At 42.2% G+C, this 20,895-nt stretch overlaps 1 protein-coding gene and 1 pseudogene across 1 annotated transcript; both read left to right on the top strand.

Annotated features, from left to right (window-relative positions):
- Positions 1-315: 315 nt before the first annotated feature.
- On the top strand, positions 316-9,033 carry LOC115464725 (vomeronasal type-2 receptor 26-like). Its single transcript, XM_030195082.1, has 4 exons — positions 316-1,065; positions 4,883-5,112; positions 7,593-7,714; positions 8,147-9,033. The coding sequence occupies exons 1-4, from the start codon at positions 316-318 to the stop codon at positions 9,031-9,033; spliced, it is 1,989 nt and encodes a 662-aa protein (XP_030050942.1).
- Positions 9,034-14,499: 5,466 nt separating this feature from the next.
- LOC115464724 overlaps positions 14,500-20,895 on the top strand; it is a 57,323-nt pseudogene continuing 50,927 nt past the window's right edge.

The following is a 20,895-nucleotide window of genomic DNA, read 5'->3' as shown; positions in this document are numbered from 1 at the left end:
AGAAAGCTGGATCTTCCTACATCCCAATGGCTTGATTTTGTGCGTTTTTACAATAGTCTCTGCCATTTTGCCAGGCACTGATGTCTGTAATTTCCTGGATCAGCTGTGGAATCCTTTTTAAAAATCGGCATTATATTGGCCACCCTCCAATCTTCTGATGCCACGCTCGATTTTAAAGATAAATTACATATTACTATGCTCTAAGTATTTGACATGTGAATGAAATATGACCTTTTCATGACAAAGGTGCTGATAAATTCAATCTTTTATTTTCAGCAGATAAGTTACACCTCAGGCAATCTTGTCATGAGCGATATGGCTAAGTTTCCTTATTTCTACCGGACTGTTCCCAGTGAGCTGCACATCTGTGCTGCAATAGTCAAACTATTGAAGCATTTTGGCTGGACCTGGGTCAGTATCATTGCATTTGATGATGAAAACAGCATAAGGGCTGTGCAAATCCTCAGAGAAGGAATTGAGCAGAGTGGAGGTTGCATTGAATTCATAGAAACCTTACATCAATCCCGTTCACTCAGGGTTCAAGAAACAGATATTTTCGACACCTTCAGTACATATTCAACTAAAGTGATTATTTTGTATTGTAATAAAGACTACAGAGAGATTATAAGACATACAACCATTTGGGAAGCACCTGGAAAGGTCTGGATCATCACAGAAGAATGGGGATTTTTCTTCCCCTCATACAGTGTTGATAGAAAAAACACCTTAGCTTTTGCTGTTGCAAAGAAGACTATTCCAAGCTTTCACAAATTTGTCCGTGAGGCGAATCCTGCCATGTTTCCAAATGATTCATACATACAGATGTGGTGGGAGGACCTGTGTAACAACCAGTGCCCCAAGAGCATCCAAAGATCCTGCAGCAGTGATGAAACATTATTTTACTTCTCACAGTGTGACTCAATAAATTCTGGGGATAGTTATAACATTTACAATGCTGTGTACGGCCTGGCAAATGCACTGCATGACATGGTCACTTCAGTTTCTGGAAATAAGACCCTGTGGAGTGCAGAAAGTGAGAGATTTTTAGATTTTCTGCCATGGAAGGTAATATCCTATGTTAGAAGAATGATATTTTCAGAAAGAAGTGATGGTATATGGTATATGATTGCCCAGATTACCTTCTCCTGAAGCAGGTTATTTATTTATTTATTTATTACATTTGTATCCAGGTAACAGACAAAAGAGGGGGAGACTCACCTCAAACTTGTACAATACAACAGTAATAAAGGAGTGAGTCTATTCACACAAAATATTCTGCAGGGAAAAAGATTAGAAAGAATGGGGGAAGACCTCAGAAAAGGTGACACACAGCAAGACTGCTGGAATTGTTTCACAAAGAAAAGTCACCGTGCTTTCTTCAGTCATCGGTCTTAAACCTCCCCCCTCCCCCCCCCCCCAGCTCCCTTTGTGTGGAAATCTGTTTTTCAGAAAAAAATTTTAAAAGATATACTCAATATGCTTCAACAAAATTGTAGAGACTGAAAAAGAAGAAAAGACCACTTAGCTGGTTGCAGCATCATGGGCAGGCATCCACACCCGGGATAAGGACGCCAAGCTAACAATCACTGCTCTAGTGGATCTTTATAAAGTCATTCGATGAATCTCGCTGGCTCCCGGCTCAACAGTGCAGCAGCTGAGTGTTGAGCAGGGAGCCAGCCCGATTCATCGAATGACTTTATAAAGATCCATTAGAGCAGTGATTGCTAGCTCGGTGTCCTTATCCCTGGTGTTGATGCCTGCCCACGATGCTGCAACCAGCTAAGTGGTCTTTTTTTCTTTTTCAGTCTCTACAATTTTGTTGAAGCATATTGAGTATATCTTTAAAAAAAATTTGTGAAAAAAAGATTTCCACACAAAGGGAGGTGGGTTTTTTTAAGACTGATGATTGAAGAAAGCACAGTGACTTTTCTTTCTGAAACATTTCCAGCAGTCTTGCTGTGTGTCAACTTTTCTGAAGTCTTCCCCCTTTCTTTCTAATTTTTTTCCCTGCACAATATTTTGTGTGGCTTTCATAGTACCGTAGAGGCGTTCGCCATCTCCAGCAGAGAAACAAATACAAACAGTTATTGTAGTCGAATAGGTTCATGTGCTATAGACACATTGGGGGATCACAGAGAGGAAGAGTTATGCAATGTCTGCTTCCGCGTTTGGTTTCATTGTGTTGCAAGGTTTAAGCATTTAGGTTGGGTCGAAGCGATATGCCTTTTCGAACAGATTGGTTTTTAGTGATTTCCGGAAGTTTAGGTGGTCGTATGTTGTTTTCACGGCTTTTGGTAGTGCGTTCCACAGTTGTGTGCTGATGTAGGAGAAGCTGGATGCATAAGTTAATTTGTATTTGAGTCCTTTACAGCTTGGGTGGTGGAGATTTAGATATGTTCGTGCTGATCTGATTGTATTTCTTGTTGGTAGGTCTATGAGGTCTGTCATGTAACCCGGGGCTACTACATACATAATTTTATGGACCAGGGTGCAGATTTTGAAAGCAATACGTTCTTTGATTGGAAGCCAGTGTAGTGTTTCTCGGAGGGATTTGGCGCTTTCGAATTGCGTTTTTCCAAATATAAGCCTGGCTGCTGTGTTTTGAGTGGTTTCAAGTTTCTTTATGAGTTGTTCTGATCCCGCATAAATTCCATTGCAGTAGTCTACATGGCTTAGTACCATTGATTGTATCAAGTTGCAAAATATTTCCCTCGGGAAGAATGGTTTCACACGTTTGAGTTTCCACATTGAGTGTTATGAAACAGGGAGCCCTTGTCGGGTTATAGGATTTGTCTCTGGCTGCCAAAGTGATGCACATCGGAAAGAATAATCCGAATCACAGTTACTTGAGGGTCAGCGCTCAAGAAAAGATCTGGGTGTTGTTGTAGATAATACGCTGAAATCTTTTATTCAGTGTGCGGTGGCAGCCAAAAAATCAAACAGGACGCTAGGAATTATTAAGAAAGGGATGGTGAATAAGATCGAAAATACTATAATCCCTTTGTATCGCTCCATGGTGTGTCCACACCTTGAGTATTGCGGAATTAGAAAAAGTTCAAAGAAGAGTGACCAAAATGATAAAGGGGATGGAAATCCTCTCATATGAGGAAAAGCTAAAGAGGTTAGGGCTCTTCAGCTTGGAAAAGAGACGGATGAGGGGAGATACAATTGAGGTCTACAAAATCCTGAGTGGTGTAGAATGAGTAGAAGTAAATTGATTTTTTACTCATTCCAAAAGTACAAAGACTAGGGGATACTCAAGGAAGTTACATGGAAATAATTTTAAACAGATAGGAGGAAATATTTTTTCACTGAATGAACAGTTAAGCTCTGGAACTCTTTGCCAGAGGATGTGGTAACAGTGGTTAGCGTATCTGTGTTTTCAATAGGTTTGGACTAATTCCTGGAGGAAAAGTCCTTAGTCTGCTATTGAGACAGACATGGGAAGCAACTGCTTGCCCTGGGGTTTGTAATATGGAGTGTTGCCACTATTTGGGTTTCTACCAGGTACTTGTGACCTGGCTTGGCCACTGTTTGGAAAACAATATGGCTAAAGGGCTGGAATAAAAGAAAAGCTTTGAGGACTGCATGATAAGATCCTTCACCAGATAAGTTGTTTGTGGGGCATGCCTATTGTTTCTTCTGGAACTGTGCAACTATCAGGCTTATTTTCAAAAGAGAAGGGCACCCATCTTCCGACACAAATCAGGAGATGGGTGTCGTTCTCTCAGAGTTGCTTGGGCGCCCTCAACTGCTTTCCATCGCGGGAATGACCAAAGTTCATGGGGGCGTGTCGGCACCATAGCAAAGGCAGGTCTGGGGAGTGATTAAAAGATGAGCGACTCGGGCTGATAATGGAAAAAAGAAGGGTGTCCCTGATGAGCACTTGGCCGACTTTACTTGGTCCATTTTTTCTTGCAACCAAACCTCAAAAGGTGCCCGAACTGACCAGATGACCACCAGAGGGAATCAGGGATGACCTCCCCTTACTTCCCCAGTGGTCACCAATACCCTCCCACCCAAAAAAAAACAACTTTAAAATATTTTTTGCCAGCCTCAAATGTCATACCCAGCTCCATCACAGCAGTATGCAGGTCCCGGGAGCAGATTAAGTGGGTGCAGTGCACTTAGCCAGGCGGACCCAGGCACAGCACCCCTACCTGTTACACTTGTGGTGGTAAATGGGAGACCTCCAAAACCCACTGTACCCACATGTAGGTGCCCCCCTTCACCCCTTAGGGCTATGGTAGTGGTGTACAGTTGTGGAGAGTAAGGTTGACCTAAATGCTGAGATTTGGGCATCCCCGACCGTACTATCGAAACCAAAGATAGCCGCCCATCTTGTTTTGATAATACAGGTTTCCCCGCCCCTTCACAGGGCTGTCCTGCGAGGACACCCCCATGAAAACGTGGGTGCCCCGGTCGATTATGCCCCTCCACATTTGCTAACAGAATGTTAGGAGATGAAATAAAGAGGACTCTTAACGTTATTTCAGGTCGGGTACTTGAAATCAGCCCTGGGCAGTTGAGGCTCAGTTGTTTAAAGTTCATCTTTGAGTAGTCGTGTCCCCTTTTTTAATTTCTTTAGGCAAAGTTATTTTGGCCATATTCGAGAAAGACCTATGTTGATTGCGGAATTGTTGCTATTTGATAGTGAACTACCAATATATGTTCACTGATTTAACTGATGTTATGCCTAAAATGTTTCTTAATATATACAAACAAAATTAAGGGGGAAGAAGGCCATGTTTTATAAACTTCAAAAACAAGCTCTACCCTAATGTTGCTTCAAAATGAAAACATGTCCGTAAAATGTGTTTGAAGTTAGGAGTTCATAACTGCAGTGAGTTTCACTAATAAAAATGTCTCTTGTTTTCATTAGCTTCATCATTATCTGAAGAACCTCCACTTTAAGAACATACTGGGTGAGGAAATCTTTTTTGATGAGAATGGTGATCTCGCCATTGGATATGATATTATCAACATTGTCATTCTACCTGATGGGACACGGATTAAAGAAATTGTTGGAAGTTATAACCCTTATGCTCCTCCAGATCAGGAATTTGCCATCTATGAAGAGGCGATCATGTGGGAGAGCACATTCAACGAGGTCAGATTTGAATACAATTTAAGCTCATCGCACTGGCATTTAAGGCCCTTCACTCTGGGACAGCCCCCCCTTTCCTTACCTTACTGCTCTCATTTCTCCATACAACCCTTAGTTCAAAACTCCAAAGGGGGCGTGACCATGGAAGGGCAGGACAGGTCAGGGGCATTCTCATAAATTACACGTGATTTTATAGAATACCTGCATTTGTACACCTAACTGCCATCAGTTGGGTGCCAGCATTTACATCAGACTTTAGCAGGTATAAATCCTCACATTCAAAGTTAGGTGTGAAATGTGCATTAAGCTAATATTCTGCAAAGTGCCCCATTAAAGAATACTGGCATATAGCATGTATTATTTCAGTGCCTATCTTTAAGAACGTAAGAATAGCCATAAAAGGGCAGACCAATGGTCCATCAAGCCCAGTGTCCTGCTTCCAACAGTGACCAATCCAGGTTACAAGTACCTGCAGAAACCCAATAATACCAAGATTCCATGCTATCAATCCCAGGACAAGCAGTGTCTTCCCCATGTCTATCTCAATAGCAGACAATGAACCTTTCCTCCAGGAACTTCTCCAAACCTTGGTTAAACACAGATACGCAAACCACTTGTCTCAAAACACTTAGCCACCTGCCCCCGGCTACCCTGCGGACACTTGGAACACAACTCTGGTCCACCTGCACTAGCTCCCTCCTCCCACCGCCTGGGTCACAACCATCTCTGGGTGAATCTGCCGCTCTCAAATTAGTTTAGCTCACAGAATACACCAGCCTAACTTTAAATAGATCAATTAACAATATTTTATTTATTTATTAGGATTTATTTACCACCTTTTTGAAGGAATTCACTCAAGGTGGTATACAGTAAGAATAAATCAAACATAAGCAATTGGAGGAAGGAGGTCATAGGGCTGACTTTGATTCAGCTGATTGGCTGCTGGCAACTAGGAAGTGAAATTGAACTTCATATGACCACGGCAAGCAGCAAGTAGAGTTAAATGAGTGGTTGCGACCGTTTCAGTGCTGTGTTGCGGTCTGAATCCTAATTTGGATTTATGGAGGATTGAGAATTTTCAAAAGAGGGAGTAGCGTGATCAACAGGACTCTTCCAAACATTCAAGGAGATGTGATAATGGAGTAAAAGTCTTTAATCAATACTGAAATAGGACTCGACTTCTCAGCATTCTTGGTCAATATTGCTTTACCCAGAGTTGTACTTCAGCTGCCACTGTGAGCTTTAATGGTCAATCAGCATCATTAGCCTTTCTAAAGAATTATTCATGTAACCCCTGATATAGGCGATACGCCGAAACACAGACCATGTCAGGTCCCTTAATATTTGCATCAATAAAGTGTTTCTCCATAACATCTCCAGTGGTAGATTCATGCTTTGATCAGCCTCTTCTCTTTCCTGCTTGGTCAATACACAATTACAGCAGTAAAAATATTCAAATAACAATACAAAGTACTACTTACAATGTCAGCACAATATGTAATAGAACATTTTAATTGACAGTGTAGGGTATAAGCAAAGACGGAACATATGGATAGGTAAGAGAGTACGAAGAATTAGAAAGTAAGGCGACTAATTTAAAGAAAGGTGCACATGAGGTCAGAGAGATGGTTAAATATTATCTCAGCTAGGGTAGAAGTGGATGAACATGTCCTGCTGCAGGATTTGCAACCTGAATCATTCCTTGTGTGTGTGAGTGAGGTAACAAGTTAGTTACTTCTTTCATTAAAGGCCTGGTTGAAGAGCCAAGCTTTCACCTGCTTCCTGAAGTAGAGATAGTCTTGTGTTAAAGTTAGACCTGCTATTTTTGCAGTGTAATTTATTATCAATGGGTGAGTTATCTGGACAGTACCTGAATAGTATTGATATCTGTATAACATTAGGCCCTGCTCCTAGAACACTCTTGCTGCATCCTTTACAGATCAAGACAAATTTTTCAACAAGTTAAAAAAAAAAATCCTAGTGTAGCTGAATGAAACTCACTCTGTTAGCTAAATGATTAAAGAAACAAAAATACATATACGTAATAACCAATGGTGAGCAAATCCATTAAGAAATATTCGGTCATTGAGGTAGAAAATTAGGTTAAAAAGACATCACCTAAAAGTCCTTTTCTCATAGCCCCTTACGATGGGGACGAAGAATTCAGAGTTATTTGAGGAAGCAGAGGTAATTTCTCATACTTTTAATCAACCATTAAGGGTGACCAGCACAGAAACATTGCTCAAAACATTCCCCAATCAGCCTGAATGACTGATTCCAGGTCAAACCTACTTCATATTATTTATATTTCCAATCAAAATAGAGCTCATACTGATCTCTATATTCAACTGAATAGCTTGGTAATGAGCTGAAAAACTAAATGGAAAAAATGCTCATGTTTAGACAGAAAAGTAACATTGCATTTGAAAAGTCATAATCAGTATTACCTCAAGTTAATCATTGTCTTCTCAATCCTCAGGACACCTCCAGAGTTCAGATGCAGCCCAAGTTGCCCTCCTGGGTTCAGGAAATTAACCAGGGAAGGAAAGTCTGTCTGCTGCTATGACTGTATCCCCTGTCCTGAGGGAGAGGTCTCCAGCCAAACTGGTGAGTGATTTCATGTTATAATGTGTCAGGCATTGAAGACCAACATGGGTCAACAAATTTGCATGCATTCCTGACTTTTCCAAAACATCAATACAACTGAGCACATTCTGATCTGGATGTCCCAATCGCAATCTCAGTATTCTATGAAAAATGGGTCTTCGCATGTCCTAGTGGAATACCTTGTGTCTAATCCAAAAATATGCGCTGGATACTGCTAGCAAAACTAATCACACCCCGATTGGATAAGACATTGGAATCCTTAAAAAAAATCCATTTCAGATGAAAGTTCATCTAAAAGATAATTCTCATTGTTCCTATTTGTTTAATGTTTTGCTACTGTCATTTTGAAACAAGCTTTACTATAAAGGAAAAGTTACTGTCCTATAACTACTGCTATTTGTGAGATAATGGGAAAATCATTTTCATTCTCAGATATAGACACTTGTACAAAATGCCCAGAGGACCAATGGCCCAATCAGAAGAGGGATGCCTGCATCCCAAAAGTGATATCCTTCCTGACCTATGAAGAGCCTCTGGGGATAACTTTGACTTTTGTCTGTATTTTCTTAATTCTCATTAATACTGTCATTTTGGGGATCTTTATTCATTACAAAGATACCCCTATAGTGAAAGCCAACAACCGAGACCTCAGTTACATTCTCCTCATCTCACTCATGTTCTGCTTCCTTTGCTCCTTGGTATTCATCGGTCACCCTGACAACATGACCTGTATTCTCCGACAGACTGCCTTTGGGATCAGTTTTTCCATTGCTCTCTCCTCTATATTGGCAAAAACCACCACTGTGGTCATGGCCTTTCATGCCACCAAGCCTGGAAGCAAGCTCCGGAAATGGATGGGTTCCAGGATCTCAATTTCTGTAGTCCTTTTCTGCTCCCTTATTCAAACTGTTCTTTGTCTTGTCTGGTTGTTCACTGCTCCCCCGTTCCCATATCTTAATATGAAATCAGAAATTGGAACAATACTAACTGAATGTAATGAAGGGTCAATACATGCATTTTACTGTGTTTTGGGTTACATGGGATTTCTGGCTGGTATCAGCTTCATCGTAGCTTTCCTAGCAAGAAATCTCCCTGACCGGTTCAATGAAGCCAAGTATATCACCTTCAGCATGCTGGTGTTCTGCAGTGTCTGGATCTCCTTCATCCCAACATACCTGAGCACCAAGGGCAAGTACGTGGTGGCAGTGGAGATATTTGCTATCCTGGCTTCTAGTGCTGGACTCCTGGGCTGTATCTTTTTCCCTAAGTGCTACATTATTCTGCTGAGACCTGAAAGGAACAGCAGAAAATTCATATAGAAAAAACTAGAATTATTAATAAAGGATTTATTCATTTAATATTGTTTTCAGTTGATGGGCAAGTCCAAGTTGAATGTCCTTTTTTTACCCAGAAACTGTATCTTTGGTTGCGACCATCCTAAATTTCATATATTTTATAATATAACTGAAATTAGATACACAATTTCTATATATCATTAAGTAGATATACTGGTGAATAATAAATAAAGTTGTTGTAATTATCTTTTTATTGTAATAAATTCATTTCTGAGTCATTCTTCACTGAATGGGGTAACACTTGGGGCTAGTTAGGAAAGGGGATGGGATTTGATATACTGCCTTTCTGTGGTTACAATCAAAGCAGTTTCCATATTATATACAGGTAACTATTTTGTACCTGGGGCAATGGACTGACCACCAGGACGCCTGCTGCAAATCCTAGTGCTGCTTCTTATAACATAGTAGATGATGTCAGATAAAGACCTGTACGGTCCATCCAGTCTTCCCAACAAGATAAACTCATAGCAAATGGTATGATGTGATTCTACATATGTACACTTCATCTTCATTTATCTTTCAGGGCATAGACTGTAGAAATCTGCCCGACACTGGTCTCGTTCTCCCACTACTGAAGTTGTCACTGAAACCCCACTCCAGTCCAGTGGCGTAGCTAGGTGAGGCCACAGGGGCCTGGGCTCCCCAAATTCTTCTGGGCTCCTGGTTTTGCTGGAGGGTATGCTCAGTTTCACTAACAGGAGAGTGCAGGACATGAGGGGAAGAGAGAGCAGGGCAGACAATGCCGGAGGCGCCAGGAGACTGGCCTGAATGAAAACTTCACCCCGCCAGCAAGGTATTTGCAGTGTGCAACTCACTGGGGTAAGGGGTGGTGAGGTAGCAGGGTGGCATACCAAAATGTGCCCCCCTTTTCCGCAAGGTCTGGCTACACCCCTGCTACAGTCCATCCAAATCTGTCCAGCTACGATCAGGTCACAGCCATTTAGGTCATTGTCTGCCATCATTTTTCTATGTTACTAAGAGGGGCATAATCGAATGGGGTGCCCATCTCTAAGGGACTACGAAAGGGCGGCGCTGACCCTATTATCGAAACAAGATGGGGCCCATCTTTTGTTTTGATAATATGGTCCGGGCCACCCAAATTCCAACATTTAGGTCGACATTAGAAATGGGTGAACTCGGTTTTCGCCAATAATCGAAACGAGCGCGCCCATCTCAAAAACAGCCAATCTAAGGCATGTGGTTGTGGGAGGGGCCAGCAATCGTAGTGCACCTGGCCCCCTCACATGCCAGGACACCAACCGGGCACCCTAGGGGGCACTGCGGTGGACTTCAGAAAAAGCTCCCAGGTGCATAGCTCCCTTACTTTGGGTGCTGAGCCCCCCAAACCCCCCCCCAACCCCACTACCACAACTGTAAACCACTACATAGCCCTTAGGGATGAAGTGGGGCACCTACAGTGGGTACAGTGGGTTTCGGGTGGGTTTTGGAGGGCTCACATTTACCACCACAAGTGTAACAGGTAGGGGGATGGGCCTGGGTCTGGCTGCCTGAAGTGCACTGCAGTTGCTCACTAAAACTGCTCCCGGGACCTGCATACTGCTGTGATGGAGCTGGGTATGACATTTGAGGGTTGGCAAAATAATGTTTCACAAATTTTTTTTTGTTTAGGGTGGGAGGGGGTTGGTGACCACTGGGGATACGGGAAGGTGATCCCGTTCCCTCCAGTGGTTATCTGGTCAGTTTGGGCACCTTTTTGAGGCTTGGACCTGAAAATAAATGGACCAAGTAAAGTCGGCCAAATGCTCATCAGGGCCACCCTTCTTTTTTCCATTATCGTCCCGGAGCGCCCATCTCTTACCCACACCCCAGTCCCGCCTTCGCTACGCCTCCGACATGCCCCCTTAAACTTTGTCTGCTTTGCGACGGACTGCAGTTGAGAGCAGCCAAAATCGGCTTTCCATGCCGATTTGGCCACACCTAAGAGAAGAGCGCCCATCTCCCAATTGGTGTCGGAAGATGGGCGCCCTTCTCTTTTGAAATAAGCTGGTAAGTTACCACCTTCCGCGAAAGTCTATTCTACATACGCACCACCCTCTCTGTGAAAAGTATATTTCCTGACATTATTCCTAAGTCAGTCCCAGACATTTACCCCGGATTCTGTATAATGCGACCGTAATTGCCACTTTACAGGCTAATTATTGACACAAATCGGCATTAATTAGAATTAACACGCAGAAGTTGCCAAGTGTATTCTGTAAAGTTCTACTCTTAAATTCTAAGGGCCAGAATGGTAAAGGAGGCTTGGCCATGGGCGTAGAATGGGCTGGTTGTAGGCGTTTCTAATATCTGTGTGCAGTAATATAGGATACATCCGCTCCTCACCGAACTTAACAGCTTTTATTCTTGACATTAATACCTGTGACAAATATCATCACATGGACGGGCGCTTGGTGTATTCTTTAACTGCAAGCAATTTTAGGCGTAGTTTATAGATTGCACAAATTTCATATATAGAATCTAGTCCTTAGGGGCCAATGTAATGAGTTCGCTATCCGTTGACAAAGTGTTTTATGTTTGATTTTCTTCTGCTAACTTTTCACCTGATGCAGTAGGGATTTCATGGTGAAATATACTCAGGGAACTAATCGCTAAAGAGTAACAAAGTTGACATATAAACCACATGTCAATCCACTAAATTAGGTATTGTGCCAATGTAAAAATGCCCTACATTTTGCAGTTTTTTTTATAGTAACATAGTAAATGATGGCAGATAAAGACCTGAATGGCCCATCCAGTCTGCCCAACAAGATAAACTCATTTTACATGGTATGCGATACTTTATGTGTACACCAGGTTTGATTTGTCCTTGTCATTCTCAGGGCACAGACCATAGAAGTCTGCCCAGCACTGTTCTTGTACTAAAAGTTTTGAGCTAATGTTGAAGCCCTTAAAATTTACACTCCAGCCCTATCCATATCTATTCAGCCACGATTAGGGCGCAGACTGTAGAAGTCCGCCAGCATTGGTTTTACTCTCCAATTACTGGCGTCTCCACCCAATCTCCACTAAGATGCCGTAGATCCATTCCTTCTAAACAAGATTCCTCTGTGTTTATCCACTCATGCTTGAATTCCATTACCGTTTTCATCTCCACCATCTCTCGCAAGGAGGGCATTCCACAATCTACCACACTTTCCTTCTCCTTTACAGCACAATCTTTACTTCAGCTGAGGTAGGCCAATTCACCCCAACTGGCCGGAAGCAGGTCACCCCCCCCATTAGGTATCTGCAATGTGCTCTTTTTTTGTCTCCCTCTGGAAAAATGGTGACGTCTGACAGGAAGAGAGACAATCACGCCCGTATGCTTCAGAACGTGGTGTGCGCTGTTTTTCTGTCTTTGCACATTTTTTCAAATGCAGCAGTACTTTACATTCTATTAGGGAGTAAAAGTACCTTTTTGGCACATGCATTAGAAGACTGTGTGCTGAAATTCAGTGCTCCGCTCTAACATACAGATTATTACATCTGTACTTTGCCTGCACATAACCAGTGAGGCGTGTTGCCTGCAAAACAGTTTACAATAATTGTAAAAGTGCTAAAAAGAAAAGAACTCCATAATGTAGACAGGGAAAATACGTGAAGAAAAGAGAAATAGAGTTATAAGCACCAAGGCTCCGATGCACAAAAGTCTCTGTGAAAAAATGTGTGCTCTTATATCCGTAGTTAAAGTTACTGGGGCCAATATTAAAAGCGATTTCAGAAGTAGGTAGGAGCAGAGGAGAAGCCTAGTGGTTAGAGCACTGGTCTTGCAATCCAGAGGGGGCCAGTTCAAATCCCACTGCTGCTTCTTGTGATCTTGGCCAAGTCACTTAACAATCCATTACCTCAGATACATACTTAGATTGTGAACCTTCCCGTGTACCTGAATATAACTCACCTTGAGCTACTACTGAAAAAGGTGTGAGCAAATATAAATATATGTATGGACTTGTGCTCAGTTAGGCAAATATTGATGATCCCTCATGAAGGCTGTAGGGCTATACTTCAATAAAAATGTATTTGAGATCCCTTGTTTGTTTCCTTCATTCCTGGACCAGCTCTGCTGTTTTTTTTGGACTTGTCATTGGTGCGGATGTTCCAGTGAGCCTGGTAGCTAAGGATTCCACATGTGAGAATGGATACCCTGCTTGTCCTTGGAGAAACCTGTAGTAGTTGTGCTCCGAGGATAGCAAGATACGTATTCTCACATACTTTTCCTCCCTCTTCTCCAAGTTATATTCTTGTACTTATAGCACTCGCACATAGGACAGGAAGGCACCGCACATGAGCAATGGACTCCGCCCAGACTATGCCTGAACTATGATCTTAAACATACCTACACATATGTCTTGTACAAGTGAATAATCTTCCTGTCATCATATGATATTTTATGCAACGTATGATGGGGTATTTTTTATAAAAGCCCTTTTCTGTGAACAGAGAGAAAATTAAGTCCTTACCTGATAATTTTCTTTCCTTTAGTCATAGTTGATAAATCCAGACATTTGTGAGTTTTGACCATCTACTAGCAGGTGGAGATAGAGGACAACAGAACTGAACTCCTTATAGGATGGGATGCTCCTTATTCGGTCAGTGTGCCTCATAACAAAGCCAAAGGAAATTAGTATAGCAACATTTCTCCTTCCTCACAGAACTGAAGATTGAACATTAAACAATGACAGCACAATACTCCCCTCCTAGGCAAATAGAGAAAAAGAGGGTAAGATTCTGGATTCATCTGCTGTGACAAAAGGAAAGAAAATGATCAAGTAAGACATAATTTGTCCGTCATTGCCATCAACAGTAGATGAATCCAGAAACTTGTTGGGATGTAGCAAAGGAGTCCTCAGGCATGACAGGAAGCAAAACCAACTGCAGAAAGATCCAGCACCCCAAACGTTGCATCAGAACGTCCTGAAATGTCCAATTGATAGTGTTTGGAAAAAGTATGCAAAGAGGATCATGCAGCCGATCAACAGTAAACTGGAGCCTTCGCCCAGGACATGGAAACAGCCCTAACAGAATGAGCCTGAGGGAAGGTGAAGGTTCTTTTCCCATAAAAAACATAAGCTGAAACAATGAACTCCTTAATCCACCGAGCAATGGTCAACTTTGAGGCTGCATTCTCCTGATTTTGCCCTATGAACAGCACAAAAAGATGATCTGACCAGCATTGACTTTAGGGTACTGAAGAAACATCCGGCGGACATCAAGCAAATGCAACAAATTAAAGAACTTTCCAGAGTCCTCCCTGGTTAAAGAAGGGAGAAACAATGGCTGGCTGACATGAAAATCAGAAACCACCTTAGGAGGAAAAGAAGGCACAGTATAAATGGAGACACCAACCTCAGTAAAATACAGGAAAGGACCGTGACAAAGAGTGCATGAAGCTCAGAAATCTGCTGAACAGAAGTCATTACCATGAGAAATATGGTTCTCAAGGTAAGGTCCTTGAGCCATTCCTTCTGAAGGAGCTCAAAGGGCACACTCTGAAGAGAGTGAAGAACCATATTAAGATTCTATGCAGGTCAAGGGGGAAAAGGGGTAGTTGAGATGATTCACCCCCCCCCCCTTAGAAAATGAAGAATGTCAGGATGCGTGGCCAGAGAGGAACTCTGAATTTGACCCTGATAACAAGCTACCTGCACTGTATGTGAGTTTTAGGAGAGACCTTTCTTAAGCTCATCCTTCAAAAAGTCCAAGATGTGTAGCAATGAAACATGAAAGGGAGACACTGCCCATTCTGAACACCAAGATTCAAAAAGCTTCCAGGTCCTAGCATAAGCCATAGAGGCATAGAGGTAGAGCTCTTTCTCGCTTGAAGCAGAGATTCAATGATCTCTTAAATGTAACTGTTTCTCCTCAAATCGGACCTTTCAGGAGAAAGGCTGTAAGACCAAATAGGGATGGATCCTCCATCTGGATTGGTCCCTGCATCAGAGGGTTTGGGCAAAAAGGAAGACGGTAAGGGCTGTTTACTGGTAAGCAAACCACATCTGCATACCAAGGCCTTCAAGGCCAATCTGGAATGATCAGAAGCACCCGACCTGGATACCGACAGACCCTATGAAGGACCCTCCCTATCATGGGCCAAGGATGAAAGACAGAGAAACGCTGTCACTGGTCAAGGTTGAAGAAGAGCATCTATTTCTTCTGAACTGCATTCTTTCCCTCTGTTGAAGAACCTGGGAACTTTGGTATTGACCAATACTGTAGATCCAGGACAAAGATATATCTATATATCTTTATCTATCTATATGTAAAATGATAAATTTACTATATATTATAATGTTGTTCTATTTTAAAGCAGGAGTTAGAGTCGGTACATTTTTAACAACTGACCCCACCCAAAATTGCTTCTGACTCTGATTCCACAGCCCTGTCTAGTAGGAGCCTTATCTATAAAGAAGGCTTGGCATGGGCGTAGAAAAGGAGCATAACCAGATATGCACATGCTCATACGTTAGACACCAGGCACTTACTCCAGCCTTAGAGTCGGCATGTGTGTGTCCTGGTGCAGGAATTATGTACATAAAACTTACAGAGGCTTATTTTCAAGCCATGGCAGCTAACTCGCACATTCGGTGCTGGCCAAAGATATACCAGGGTTGCACAAGGCTAAACACGGCTGCCGAAGTTAAGTGACAATCACGTGCCAAAAATCGGCGGATAGCCGTTTATCATTTGATATAACCGCCTATCCACTAGTCACTAACAGGCATTTACTGTAACTGGCTAGGTACTGATTCTGGACAGTCAAATGTGACTGAATAAAATATAACTATAGATACGTTTTTATAGAATATTATGTTTGGAACCAATTATAAGCACTAATTGGCATTAATTAGAATTTATGTGCACCATCTGCTAAGCGTATTCTGTAACATGGTGTGTGTTAATTCTAAGTCACGTAGTTGAAAATGGGGTATGGCCATGGGTGAGTCATGGACATTCCTAAAATATATGCGTGTTGTTATAGAATACATCTGTTCCGCACGTAATTTAGGCGTCAGGATTGACACCAGGTTTTTCTCAAAGTAATTGGCCGTGACTAAATTTAGTCGTGTGGACTGATGCGCAGCATATTCTATAAACCATGTGGATATTTAGGCTTATTGTATAAAGTACACCTAAATTAAGGTGCACTTTATAGAATATACTTAAGCGAATTTCATTTCGGCACTGAATTTTTAGGCATGATTTATAGAATCTACTCCAATATGTTTGAAATCTGATGACAATAAATTCCACACAGATGGACCATCATCCATGAATGCTGACTCTCTATATACATCAAGCCTGATGCATCAGAAGCTTGGAATCTCGAGCACAGCCTGGTCGCTGGAGCGCAAAGAGCAGGGAAGAACATAAATCTTCAAAGTGGCAGCTAAAAATGATGGAGCCTTATCAACAAGAATTTTAAAAATCAATGATAGAATTTTAAAGTGTATTCACCAAATAATAAGCAACCCGTGAAGTTGTTTTAAAAACGGTGCGACTTGCTGAAAGCGTGGACATCCAGTAATGAGGCAAGCAGCAGCATTTTGGGCCACTCATAGGACCCACAAGTCACTTTTAGAAAGACCAAGAGAAAGAGAATTACAGTAGTCAAATGAAAGATAGACAAAATCTTGTACCACTGTGCGAAATGCTTGTACGTAGGTATCTGTGTGTGAGAGGGCATATTAGTATGTCTGTATGTATTTATATCTTTGTTTACTCTCTACATGTCTCTGATCAACAGAGAAAATGAAAGGAGAAGACTATTTAGAAGTGCAATTCCATAACTGCTGTGAATCAGTGTTTGTACACTGCAGCTGTTGGAATTGCTTTGCATCAGTTCTCTTATGTTTCCTACCACCTGTAGAAACTTCATTTCTACAGCATGGCGCAAATTACTTCCCTTTTCTGTGGGTAGGCAGCCTTCCAGTGCTCCATCCCTATAGCTTTTCCATTGATGCCACTGACTAGAGCTGTCTTCAAGCCTTCGCCCCCCTCCTCCTCTACACACACCTTTCCTTTGGTTAGATCCTATCTACAGTCTAAGAAAGTACAGCTACCTCTCAGTGTTCCAACTGCACAGTATTCCCATTGGTTGAATCCTTCCCATATTATCTGTGATTAGAGCTGCCTACCAGTTCTCTGCCTCTGTTGCCTTCATATTGGCTATCCAGAATCTCTGTGACTAAAGCTATCTTCCAGCGCGTCACCCCCACAGCCGTCCTGTTGGCTGAATCCTATTCAATTTCCATTTCTAACTCCCCTGGGCACAGGCAGGGCAAGCTCACTTACATGATGATGGTTGTGGTGGTGATGGGTGGGCGAGGATCAGATTGAAGTCCGGATTCTCAATATAAACCCTGAAGCTCAAGTTCTATATCACAAACTCCATATTTCCCACCAGTGGTGCTGCTACCCCCTCCTCCCACTTAAAACTGCATACAAGAAAAGATCTCACTATAAATGATTATTCAAATTGTGATTATCACAGCATGACCAGCTGACACTCCTTTCACTGCCAAATGCTTCATTTAAAGCAGAAGGTGTTTTTGTTTGTGTGGCGATTCTCCAGGATGTGAAGATCACTAGTCCTGAGTATTTTTATTTAGGTCACTGACAATGTTGGACTCGTGAGGGAAATGTGCTGATTTAGGGGTGGCAATGCCTATGCTGAGAGTTATTTCCTTACTAACAAATATTCACTGTCAACTGCAGTCCAGCTCTGTTTGATTTTTGTTATACCTCAGGGTGTTTTTAAAAAATCTTACTTCCAAAAATTATTTACAAATGATAGTTGCTCACATATAAGATCTTATTGATGATTCACCCAGAGTCTTTAAAGAGATTCTTTCAATAGCTTCTGGAGTGACCAATGATAATGGCTCACTTACAAATATTAGTAAAAATGGCTTTTTGTAAAAGTAAATCAGATCAGTTTTCCTATCATCAATGTTTTACTCGCTTAAGACCTTGTTAAAATCACTGCATCTCTTCATAGCTATTCCCTCTCCATCAAGCACATTTACCAGCACAGGAGCACTATCACTGCTTTACACTGTCTCTGGTTGTCATTAAAGGAAAGAAAATTATCAGGTAAGACATATTTTTTCCACACACATTCTTCTAACATATGTTAAAAAATTCTTAATGTGTTTTAAAAAATGTTTTTTTTAATGAATATGTGCAACTTGTCAAATCAGGGAAATTATCTGGAACTGAACCTTGGACTTCCATAACTGGACAATACACTGTTCTTACAGTGCACAACATCAAGAGGGAGAAAATGTCAGTCTGAGAGTTTTGAAAGTGCTTGATATGCTGATAGAGACTGTATATGGTGCTCAGCAGCCAAGCGATAGATTAGGCTAAGTTAAGTTACCTGAGAGAGAAAGTTGGAAAGAGGAAAATGTGGGGCATTAATGGGAACATGGAAAAAGGGTAAGAGAGAGGGGCAGATACTGTATAAGGGGGAAAGCATGGTGAATTTGAGGGACAGCCTCCCAGTGAAGATCAAAACAGTATCTGAATTTAAGAAAGCTTGGGACAAGTACATAGGTTCTCTAAGGGAGTGATATGGAGAGTAGATGGTATGCAAGAGGAGACTTCATAGGCCATGTGGAGGGGCATAATTGAACGAAAACGTCTATTTCCATGGGTGTTTATCTCCGAGAACGGGTCCGTGAAGGGGCGGACCGAACCGTATTTTCGAAAAAAATAGACGTCCATGTTTTATTCGACAATTTGTGAGCTGGGCGTTTTTCTTTTTCAGTGATAATGGAAAATGAAAGCGCCCAGCTCAAAAACGAATAAATCCAAGGCATTTGTTCTTGGGAGGGGCCAGGATTTGTAGTGCACTGGTCCCCCTCACATGCCAGGACGCCAACCGGGCACCCTAGGGGGCACTTTTACAAAAACAAAAAAAAAGGTAAAAGAGCTCCCAGGTGCATAGCACACTTCCCTTGTGTGTTGAGCCCCCCAAATCCCCCTCAAAACCCACTGCCCACAAGTCTACACCATTACTATAGCCCTAAGGGGTGAAGGGGGGCACCTACATGTGGGTACAGTGGGTTTGGGGGGGTTGGACGACTAAGCATTAAGCAGCACAATTGTAACAGGTAGGGGGGGATGGGCCTGGGTCCACCTGCCTGAAGTCCACTGCACCCCCTAACAACTGCTCCAGGGACCTGCTTACTGCTGCCAGGGAGGTGGGTATGACATTTGAGGGTGAAAATAAAAGTTCTGAAACATCATTTTTTGTGGTGGGAGAGGGTTAGTGACCACTGGGGGAGTCAGGGGAGGTCATCCCCGATTCTCTCTGGTGGTAATCTGGTTATTTAGGGCACTTTTTGGGGCCTTATTCGTTAAAAAACAGGGTCCAGGAAAAGTGCCCTAAATTCCAGCTACAAACGCATACTTTTTTCCATTATCGGCGAAAGGCGCCCATCTCTGTTCGAGTGATAACCACGCCCCAGTCCCGCCTTCACCATGCCTCCGACATGCCCCCGTCAACTTTGTACGCTTCCGCGATGGAGTGCAGTTGAAAACGTCCAAGTTTGGCTTTCGATTATACCGCGTTATTCGTTTTTGGGAGATAAACGCCTATCTCCCGATTTAGGTCACAATATAGGCGTTTTTGTCTTTCGATTATAAGCTGGATAGTCTTTGCCTACATTTTCTATGTTTCCCTGGGTTCTCAGCCCAGTCAGCTAACAATTAGGCTTCTCATCCACAGTTTCTTGGTGTAGACTGTGGTGGAGATAAAGAAGCAGCCTGACCATTGTTCCATTATCTCTTCAAGTACTTATGGAGGTTCAATAACCAGTCAGCATGATAACTGGCTTAAATTAAAAGTTGACACTGATGTTTAACGTAATCCATAAAGTCAAGGCCATTATCTATATAAGTAGTAGGACAGAATCTGGTAGTATGGGGGACCTCGGTGGCTTTATGTTTTACCTTAGGCCAGTGGAATAAATCTGCATCAAGCATATTTATTTTAATTATTACAAAGCCTTTGTGGCTAAAGTTGAGAAAGATGGGGTGCAGGATGGTAGTAATAGGGATCAGATGTGCTCTGCTATTCAAGGTGCTGGATCACCAAGAAAGGGACCCAATAGACTGTCCTGGAGAGATACTTTGTATCAGTCTCACTCTAACTGGAATCTCAGATGTATCCAAAGCAGTATAGACACATTAACTATGCAGAGTGGATTTGTTATAATCAGGGCTTTTTTTGAGGAGGTACTTGAGGGTACTGAATACCAGCACCTTTTCCATTGTCTGCTAAAATTGACCCATGTTCCCCAAGTATTAATGAAAGAGCTCAGGCGCTACACACCAATTCTATCTTCTCCTAGATTCTGTGACTGGTTGCAGGAGGCCTAGCTATTGTGGGGTGGGTCCCTCAGTGATCACCCCACCCCTGAAGGTTGGCCTGGCATTTTACTACCAGCACCTTTTTCGCTAGAAAAAATGCACTGGTTATAATACATGTTACATAATGTGTTACCATTAACTGTATTACAGTGTGTGTTGTGGTCCACACAAGCATTCCAATCAAATTGATATTTGTCTCAAAGTCAATGAAGACAAAGGATCCATAAGGTTATATTTAAAAGAAATATTTTATGGTAAATGAAACTGTCAGGAGTAGATATCCCTTAAGGCTGAACCTCTGAGCAGTAGGGCCCAACAGAGACCACATGATGTCCTCACAGGCGTTGGAGCTCAGCTAGAAATAGAGTGATCACCTCACCATAAGCATTACAATGTTGCTGTCTTTCTTCATCCTTCTTGTGTGTAATTGCACAGGTCTATCTCACTGCA

This window comes from Microcaecilia unicolor, chromosome 3, assembly GCF_901765095.1.
Source record: "Microcaecilia unicolor chromosome 3, aMicUni1.1, whole genome shotgun sequence".
Lineage (NCBI taxonomy): Eukaryota > Metazoa > Chordata > Amphibia > Gymnophiona > Siphonopidae > Microcaecilia > Microcaecilia unicolor.
Note: the sequence above shows the minus strand (reverse complement) of the source record. Positions and strands in the feature narration are given on the sequence as shown.